Raw genomic sequence first — 10,029 nt, 5'->3', positions numbered from 1 at the left:
TCTCCGTTCAGTGAGAGAAATCTCTTCTGTGCACCCATATCCATCTTTTTAAATGAATTCTTCTGTATTGTCTTTCCCCTCCATCTCTCCATTACTCTCTCTGTTTTATATGCATCTCTGTGTTGTTGTTCCCCTCCCTCCATCTCTGTCTACTTTATATTCATCTCTCTATTGAGTCTTTCCCCTCCCTCCCTCCCTCCCTCCCTCCCTCCCTCCCTCCCTCCCTCCCTCCCTCCCTCCCTCCCTCCCTCCCTATCGATCTATCGATCTATCGATCTATCGATCTAATCTCCCCCCCCCTCTCTCTGAGGTTATTCATATTAATGCCTCTCTCTCTCTCTATTTTTCCCTCCTACTTTTTAATCTTTAGTTTTTTCTTACTCCATCTTTTCCTCTCTCTACGACCATTATCTTTTTCATTCCCTCAACTATTTCTCTCTCTCCTCTGCTTCTGCCCCTCTAGCATCCCTCTCACTCCCTCTACTCCATCCATCTATCTTTATCTCCCTCTATCCCCAATATCTTGTTCTTTCTCTACCCCCCCTCTCTCCTCTGCTTCTGCCCCTCTAGCATCCCTCTCACTCCCTCTACTCCATCCATCTATCTTTATCTCCCTCTCTTTCTCCCTCTATCCCCTATCTCTTGCTCTCTCTCTCTCTCTCGTGCTCTCTCTCTCGCTCTCTCTTGCCTTCTCTCCCTCTATCCCCAATCTCTTTCTTTCTCTCTCTCTCTCTCTCTCTCTCTCTCTCTCTCTCGCTCTCTCTTGCCTTCTTTCCCTCTCTCCCCAATATCTTGTTCTTTCTCTACCCCTCTCTCATCTCTCTCTCTGTTTCACTATCTCTCTCTCCCACTTTGCCCAACCTCTTGTTCTTTCTCTCTCTCCCTCTCTCTCTTCTCTCTCTTTCGCTCTTTCACTTCCCCCCCCCTTCGCTCTCCCATTGCCTCTCTGCAACTGTTCAGTTTTCATCTATTACTGTAGTGTTGATAATTCCCTTCTCTTCCTTCAGCTGTACAGTCATCTATCAGATTAATAATCCCTCTCTCTCCCTTCAACTGTACAGTCATCTATCAGATTAATAATTCCTCTCTCTCCCTTTCTCTCTCTCAATCTCTCCTCTTGTTTTTTTCCCTGAGCCAAGTGTGAATGCCAAGCGTGTGAAATGTATTTGCGTGTCAGAGTCCCATCATTACAGCCATCATCATTAATAATAGTGGACTGTATGCCCTTATTTAAGGTTATTCAGGTTTAAGTGACCTGCAGAGGGAGAGCAATTCTCCTTCGCTGGCTCCAGGAGCCTGGGTAGAGTTAACCATCTATCAGTGTTAAGGAAGACTGCACCCTTCACCACCATTCTGTGGCCCCTAGAGCATGTAATATAGAGCCAGTATGGAAATAGAATTAGTACTGTCAATCCAATACCCGTGCAATGCTAATAGAGAGAGGATTTGGGTTGAAGTCACAACTCAGTGTTTGGACACTGGGATTTAAAGACATGCTCTGGAACTTTGGCGACTACTAAGTATTTTTTAAATCTCCCGCTTTGGGCTTGATGTGTCAATGTGCAGTTCATATATGCATAATATATGAGCAGAATTACTGTCTTACCTCAATTAGCGACGAAATCCCTAGTTTGAAGGCTGTACTGCGCCATTTCCCTACAATTTCCCCCTTTTGGGCCAGCCCCCTAGCAATTCGAGTTCTAACCAATGAGCTTCAGCCCCTCGCCATTTGAGTGACAGCTAGCAAGAGGCACACACACAGAGAGAGAGAGATCGCAATGACATGGTGCACATATCTACTCAAACAGTATGTGACGTAGTACGCAATTTTCGGGGACCACTTTTGGATCGTGAGCTTTACTTTCAGAACTACTGGCTAAAAAGTATACAAAAGTACCAGAGAATCTCTTTAAACAATATTATTGGTATTGTACTGTCGTCCTGAGAACTGTTGTCTTGAACGCGTGAGTGCATATACTGTAGAACCAATTCATGAATAACATAGTCATGAGTGTTAGCATTACAATATTACTTTTCATTCCAAGGGCGGACAGTAACCTGAAATGCATGATCCAGAGTTGCAATATTGTAAAGATGTCTATTGTTTGATGACACTGCTGTTCACTACAGTGATTTGCTGTAAAACTTGACCTTCACTAATGAGCAATGACACGCACCTTTTAAGGCTTCTCAAGTTATGCACAGGATCCACAGTCCTTTCAGAATAACTTCTGAATATAGAATATATTATAGACTTTTCCATCAGTTCTGCTCAGTGTAAATGTTTCTAAACAATTGGAGGAGCATAATATACTGTACTATTTCTAATGTATGTGTTCTCTCTCTCTCTCTCTGTCTCTCTCTCTCTCTCTGTCTCTCTCTCTCTCTCACTCTCTCTCTCTGTCTTTCTCTCTCTCTCTCTCTCTCTCTCTCTCTCTGTCTCTCTCTCTGTCTCTCTCTCTGTCTCTCTCTCTCTGTCTCTCTCTCTCTGTCTCTCTCTCTCTGTCTCTCTCTCTCTGTCTCTCTCTCTCTGTCTCTCTCTCTCTCTCTGTCTCTCTCTCTGTCTCTCTCTCTCTCTGTCTCTCTCTGTCTCTCTCTCTCTCTCTCTGTCTCTCTCTCTCTCTCTCTCTCTCTCTCTCTCTCTGTCTCTCTCTCTCTCTGTCTCTCTCTCTCTCTCTCTCTCTGTCTCTCTGTCTCTCTCTCTCTCTGTCTCTCTCTCTCTCTGTCTCTCTCTCTCTCTCTCTCTCTCTCTCTCTCTCTCTCTCTCTCTCTCTCTCTCTCTCTCTCTCTCTCTCTCTCTCTCTCTCTCTCTCTCTCTCTCTCTCTCTCTCTCTCTCTCTCTCTCTCTCTCTCACACAGTAACTCGTGGATTCTTCTCAAAGGCCCCACTCAAATCCCTAGACGACAGAAAAAAGGAGTAACATCTGTTTATGCACATATTTCTGTTAAACCCCCCTGGAAAAAACAGAGATAGACAGAAGATAAAACACCTTTAAAAATGAAACATTAAAAGGAACAAATTGCCACTGGAGAAACTAAGCAAAGTCAACCTGGTTGAGGAATCCATCATCTTGGGATCAACATCTTCGGAGAAAGGGCAGGGTCATGTCCCAGTTGCCATGCGCATCACCACGGTGACCTGCCTTCCCTGCCCCTCTCCCCTCCTCCTCCTATTGGTCCAGCTGCTACTGCGGCTCCTCCTCTCTGGGCCAGAATTTGTAGAGGCCGCCTCCCCCTGCCCCACCCATTGCAGCTGCTCCAATCAGGCCAGTCGAGTCATCTGTACAAGACAGAGTCTGGATGGGGTGCCTGAGAGCATATCAGTCAACACACGATACCTCAACCTGCAGGAGAATTCAATAGAGGTAAATATGGACTGTGCTGAGCATTATCCACTATGTTAATTTATTTTGTTTGACTGTGTGTGTCTGTGTGTTTGTGTGCGTGCATGCCCATGCATGAGTGTGTGCGTGTGCGTGTACTGTATGTTGGTAAGCATTATGTAAATGCCTGTTTTTATATACTTGTTTCAATGTAATTACCTGTCATTCACTCATAATTACCATGGAATAATGCCTATGTTCTACAAGTGTTCCCCAACCGTTTTGCAATTGAAATGGAGGTCATGTTAATATGTAAATCAAACAGTAACACAGCAAACAGCAAAGAAACGAACACATGTGTTAGCAGATTGTATGTCAGAACCCCAAGGTAGTTGTTGTGGTTTTACAGCTGCACTGGGACTCTCGATTTAACCCCAGCTTCCCAATGTGAACGTCCTCAGCATGTCAGCCGTGTAGTAGAAGACATATTCCCGCTGTTTTCAGTTTATGTATTTAGGAACTTTGCGCTCAGAAATGTGCTGCACTCCAGAAATGTCCAGACAACTTCACAGACAGGAGGTTACTGAATACACTAAGTCCATTTGTGAATTTGGATACAAAGTGTTTTAGGCCAATGCTCATTTAGTTTTTGCAAAGTTTGTGGCAAATCAGTAAAGTGACTGCAGAGAGAGGAAGTGGACAAACAGCCATTCTATCCCACTCAGAAAGGCAGATGATTGAACTGTATATGATGGCTACAGAAGGAAAAGGGAACATCAACCCTCATGGTTTGGTCTTATGAGTTAAAGAGATGCAGCTTGTTAAAATATGAAATAAAGAAATAATAACACTATTCATTACACTTCCCTCTCAGCCAACGGATTCTGATTGGATTTGTTGTATCCCGAAGCCCCACTTGAAATGATTAAAAATCTAAAAATATTGTAACACCTGGAGGCATCCTAGATTCTCTGGTTTATTTTTTCTCTTCTCTCCCCCAAGTACCCTGACAGTAAAGCTTTGACAGCTCCCACTCCCCTCTTAAACACCCCCACCCTCCCTATCACCCTCCCCCCTCCTGCTCCACATAAGGAGGATGCAGTGGCCTGGCTCCAGGAGCTTCTCACTGCCTCCCTCACTGAGAGCATTGCCCACACATATATCACACAGCCATAGATGACTTGCCTAGTTAAATAAAGGTTAAATTAAAAAATTAAAATAGATTTAAAGGGATTTTAGTCCTGCTCACTAGCTGTGTGTCTGATGCCTGGCCAAATGAGCTCCGTTTGGACAGCCCAGATCCAGGGGCCCACCCAGTCCAAGTGCACCAGCAAACATCTTCTCTCTGAGAAAAACAACCATGTCTGTTGTCTGTTCATTTACCAAAACAGATACACCACAATTAATCATTTCAGCTTCTGTGTTCATCATTTTTTTGTATTGTTGTGAATTTTAATTTGGCTCATATCAGTGATTTTTGTTTTTGTTTTCTCTCGCTGTAAGATTTGAGTTGATGTTCATGTTTGTAAAACATTAGGGTAATGTTCCGATAGTGTCCCTGCATTCACACCTGTGCTATTGCTTTCACACTCTACCCAGCTGTCACAGCCACTGGAGCTGCACCCTGTTTACACAGTCTAGTCACTCTTCATGTTGTGAGATATTAACATTCTCCCTCTCTCCCCACCAGGTTATCAAGTCAGACACCTTCAAGCACTTGAGGCACCTTGAGATCCTGCAGCTGTCTAAGAACAAAATCAGTCAGATTGAGGTGGGAGCATTCAATGGCCTGCCCAACCTCAATACGCTGGAGCTGTTCGACAACCGCCTCACCCTGGTCCCCTCACAGGCCTTCGAGTACCTCAGCAAGCTGCGGGAGCTGTGGTTACGGAACAACCCCATCGAGACGCTGCCGGGCTACGCCTTCCACCGCGTGCCCTCGCTGCGCCGGCTGGACCTGGGAGAGCTCAAGAAGCTGGACTACATCTCAGACGCCGCCTTCGTGGGCCTGGTCAACCTGCGCTACCTGAACCTGGGCATGTGTGGTCTGAAGGACATCCCCAACCTGACGGCCCTGGTGCGTCTGGAGGAGCTGGAGCTGTCTGGGAACCGTCTGGAGATCATCCGGCCTGGCTCCTTCCAGGGCCTGGTGTCGCTCCGTAAGCTGTGGCTCATGCACTCGCAAGTGAAGGTCATCGAGCGCAACGCCTTCGACGACCTGAAGAACCTGGAGGAGCTCAACCTTTCCCATAACTCCCTGCACTCGCTGCCCCATGACCTCTTCACCCCACTGCACCAGCTGGAGCGGGTGCACCTCAACCACAACCCCTGGGTATGCAACTGTGACGTTCTGTGGCTCAGCTGGTGGCTGAAGGAGACGGTGCCCAGTAACACTACGTGTTGCGCCCGCTGCCACGCTCCCCCCGGCCTGAAGGGCAGGTACATCGGGGAGCTGGACCAGAGCCACTTCACCTGCTACGCTCCCGTCATCGTGGAGCCGCCCACCGACCTCAACGTTACCGAGGGCATGGCTGCAGAGCTGAAGTGTCGCACGGGCACCACCATGACCTCGGTCAACTGGCTCACGCCCAACGGCACCCTGATGACCCACGGCTCCTACCGGGTCCGGATCTCCGTGCTGCACGATGGTACGCTCAACTTTACCAACGTCACGCTGAGGGACACGGGTCAGTACACCTGCATGGTGACCAACTCGGCTGGCAACACCACGGCAACCGCCGTGCTTAATGTCACTGCCGCCGACGTTGGCGTCAGCTACTTCACTACTGTCACCGTGGAGACGGTGGAGCCCAACGAGGGCCCGACAGTCTACGCGGGCGTCATGAACAGCCATAACGAGTCATACGTCATTACCCCGTCTGGCCACCAGTGGAGGGGGGGGCTCCCTACCACCGCCTCCTCCCTGTCAGCCTGGTCCTTGTCCTCATCCCGGGCCACCCGGCCCACCTTTACTGTGCCCATCACTGCCGAGACGGGCTATTCTGGCCTAGATGACGTGATGAAGACCACCAAGATCATCATTGGCTGCTTTGTGGCCATTACCTTCATGGCAGCCGTGATGCTGGTGGTCTTCTACAAGCTGAGGAAGCAGCACCAGCTGCACAAGCACCACGGCCCCGCCCGCGCCATCGAGATCATCAACGTGGAGGACGAGATTGGCGCCGGTGCCGGTGGACGCGGGAGCGGCATCTCAGGGGGCGGCACCGTCTCTCGGGATGGAGGCGGAGGGGGAGGAGTAGGAGGAGGGCAGAGCCTGAGGATGCATCACCCGGAGATGGTCAACCTGCCCAACCTGGCCAGACAGGAGCACCTCAACCACTACTTCAAGGCCCATCACTTCAACAACAACATGATGGGCCTGGGCATGGGCCTCAACAACAACAACAACCCCTCCCTCTCACCCTGTTCCCAGAACCAGAGCACCCCCAACTCCTGCGCACAGGGGCCCACCTCCACCAGTGGTGGCACCCCCACGGGTGGCTTGCTGCCCTCCCCTGTGCCCCTGCCCCAGCTGGGCATCCACAGCTCTCTGAAGGGGCTCATGGGGAAAGGCCAGAACCCTCAGATCGAGCCTCTGCTCTTCAAGAGTGGCTCCAAGGAGAATGTGCAAGAGACTCAGATCTGAGAGAAAGAGGGAGAGAGAGAGAGATGGAAAAAGAGAGAGATGAAGAGACAGAAAACAGGGAGATGGAAGGAGAGAGTGGAGTCTGATTGTACTCGCCCCATGGCCATATTTCGATAGAAAGTGTAGGCAGGCAGAATATGAAATATTACATAGACATTGCTTTGTATGGTTAGTGCATAGAGAGAGAGCGAGAGGAGAGATTGTTCTCACACCTCTACTGTGTCTGCTCAACACCCGTCCAAGCATTAACATCTTCTGAGACACTCCAAGACACACACAGACACACACAGCCCGACACAAGGACAGGAACATTCTATCAGCTAACACATACACAGTGCATTATGAGATTGACAACTATGTGCCAAACTTGCGCATATCTGTGCCAAAGTAAAAGCCCTCGCAATCTATATATCCATCCGCAGCATTCCCAGACTGAATCAGGTGACCAGGTTCAATACTCAGACACAATAAGTATCACCACGGTTATAACTAAATACAGATGACCTCGTATATTACCAGATACAATCCAAGTCACCGTGTATATATAGAGATAAGATCTGAGTCACTATGTTGAAGTAGGCGGATAAGTGTTTGGGACTGTGTAAGAGCAGTACAGGGCTGCCCAGACGCACTCTGTGGAACAGGACAGAAAGTAAACCATTGAGCAGAACACAGTTTAGTGTCGGACAACAAGCAATGTGTAGGAAGAGGAAACAACATCAACAACAGTTGTGTTTTACTTAGTGGGCTCCATCTCACTGTCTCCCCTCTTTCACACCTGACTGGCTACTCTCTTTAAAGGAGAGGAAGGTATATGGAGTGAATCGTCGTAAAAAAAAATGTAATAGCAAAAAGGACTACGAAAGATACAAATAAACTGTGAAAGTACATATTATATATAAATATATTTTCATTCGAAGAAATAAATTATGAAGAATCTTTACCAAGTTTCTGACTAAATAGCCACAGCTTCTGAAGAATATATGAACTGCTGTCATAGCGGTCATCACCATGAAAACTTTGTTTGGCTAGAAACAAGATGGCCGACATTCTGTGCTGGAAAGGGACATATTGTAGTGGAGGCTGTGGATGAGCAAGAGCTAAAATTGGAAACTGGCACAGTATTTGATTGAATTTATTTTGGCTTCATTTTTTTGTAGCATCACAAAGCATTCCCTCTCATGCCACATTTACATAAACAGGGTCATTGGAGAAGGGGGATCTTTACTCTCCATTTAATGAGAACATATGAAATATGATTACAAAACTTCACCCTTTGATACAAACAATATGGATATTGTAATGATGATAATGATGATAATTATAATAATTCAGTAAATGCTTATCAACCGTATACTGTATATAGCTCTTAAAAGCAGATATAGGTTTGAAATTTTCTCTGATTCAAGTGGTGATATCAAAAATTGCAATGTGATCGGTTTCAACTTCATGCATTCAATATATCTGTATGCAATATATCATGATATTGAGAACAAATGATTATTATAATTATCATCATTATTACTATTATTATTACTATTGATTTATTATTGTTATTATTATCATACACTGAGTGTACAAAACATTAGGAACACCTTCCTAATATTGTGTTGAAGCCCATCTTGCCCTCAGAACAGCCTCAATTGGTCGGGGAATGGACTGCAAGGTGTTAAAAGCGTTCCACAGGGATGCTGGCCCATGTTGACTCCAATGCATCCCACAGTTGTCAAGTTGGCTGGATGTCCTTTGGTCCACCACCCATTCTTGATACACACAGGAAACTGTTGAGCTTGAAAAACCCGGCAGTGTTGCAGCTATTGACACACTCAAACCGGTGCGCCTAGAACCTACTACCATACCCCGTTCAAATTCACCCTCTGAATGGCACACATACACAATCCATGTCTCAATTGTCTCGAGGCTTAAAAATCTGTCTTTAACCTGTTGTCTCCTCTTCATCTATACTGATTGAAGTGGATTTAACAGGTGACATCAATAAGGGATCATAGTCTTCACATGGTCAGTCTATGTCATGGAAAGAGCAGGTGTTCCTAATGTTTTGTATAGTCAGTGTATAGGTGGCAGAGCAGCCTAGTACATCCTTATGAAAGTTATGTTTATAATTGATTCAGTGGGGAATGATTTGATTACACATGGAACGATGACGATCCTTTCAACCACCATATTGACTCCCAACAACAGGGGATGGTCTGTGTTCCACCAAACACCAACCTGCAGAAACAGGAAATACATGGTCCTCAAAATGGCTGCTCCCACATGGCATCCTCACAGCCCATGCCTCCTCAGAAACTCCTCTGTTTTGTACAACAAAACCAGTCTCAGCCGATCAGGACCCCTCATTTTATTCTGTTGTGTAAAAGACAGGACATGAACCTTTGACGAAGACTGCTCGTTTGCAGAGGATTATATCAGAACTCAGTGTTCTCATGTGTGAATGGAATTCATGGCAGCAGGGAACTAAAGGAGGACAGCATTTTGAAGCGTTTGAAAGGTAAGAGAAACCTATTCAATGAAAGAGACAGAAAGCCTAGATGAATCATATGGTGATGGGTGATTTTTTTTTTTTTAAGGAAAAGGACAAATAAATGAAAAATATAGAAACGTATAGATCTCTTTAAAAAAAGCTATTATAAGTGTTTTTTCATTTTGTTTTTTTATCTAGTTTGATTATTTCCTTTTTATCTTTTTTTAAAATCAAGTGTTATCTCAATTGTAATATTGTTATTGTTATTATAATTTGCTAATTACACTGGTTATAATTCTGAAAGATGTTCTGTCAGCAGAAGTTACATTGAAAAATTAAAATACCTGGCACACAAAATGGCGGTTGAACTCTGTGAAACTTGGTGGCATTAGTTTTTTGTGTTTTTTTCCATTTAATTGAAATATCCCTGTTTGTGTGTATCCCTTTGGCTAATACAGCTGTGCTTGAAATGAGACACACAGAATGTGAAATGGCCGGCGAGGGGTCTTTTCCTACACAAGGAGGACAGGATAGATCCTGCTTTGATTTACAAGCTTGCTCTCTCTCACTCTGTG

The 10,029-nt window shown here is 45.8% G+C and overlaps 1 protein-coding gene across 1 annotated transcript in view; it reads left to right on the top strand.

Moving 5' to 3' along the window:
* The window catches only part of LOC110538611 (leucine-rich repeat-containing protein 4B), a 36,792-nt gene extending 26,965 nt beyond the window's left edge, over positions 1–9,827 (top strand). The window contains exons 3-4 of the mRNA XM_021625536.3: positions 2,860–3,365; positions 5,014–9,827. Of these exons, the coding sequence (XP_021481211.1) occupies positions 3,120–3,365; positions 5,014–6,969 (2,202 nt within the window). The 5' untranslated portion in view covers positions 2,860–3,119 and the 3' untranslated portion in view covers positions 6,970–9,827. The remainder of the gene's footprint in view (positions 1–2,859; positions 3,366–5,013) is intronic.
* The last annotated feature ends 202 nt before the right edge of the window (positions 9,828–10,029 follow it).

This window comes from Oncorhynchus mykiss, chromosome 12 (assembly GCF_057628025.1).
Source record: "Oncorhynchus mykiss isolate SJ-2025 chromosome 12, ASM5762802v1, whole genome shotgun sequence".
NCBI lineage: Eukaryota > Metazoa > Chordata > Actinopteri > Salmoniformes > Salmonidae > Oncorhynchus > Oncorhynchus mykiss.
The sequence above is the reverse complement of the archived record's forward strand: the minus strand, read 5'-3'. Positions and strand labels throughout refer to the sequence as shown.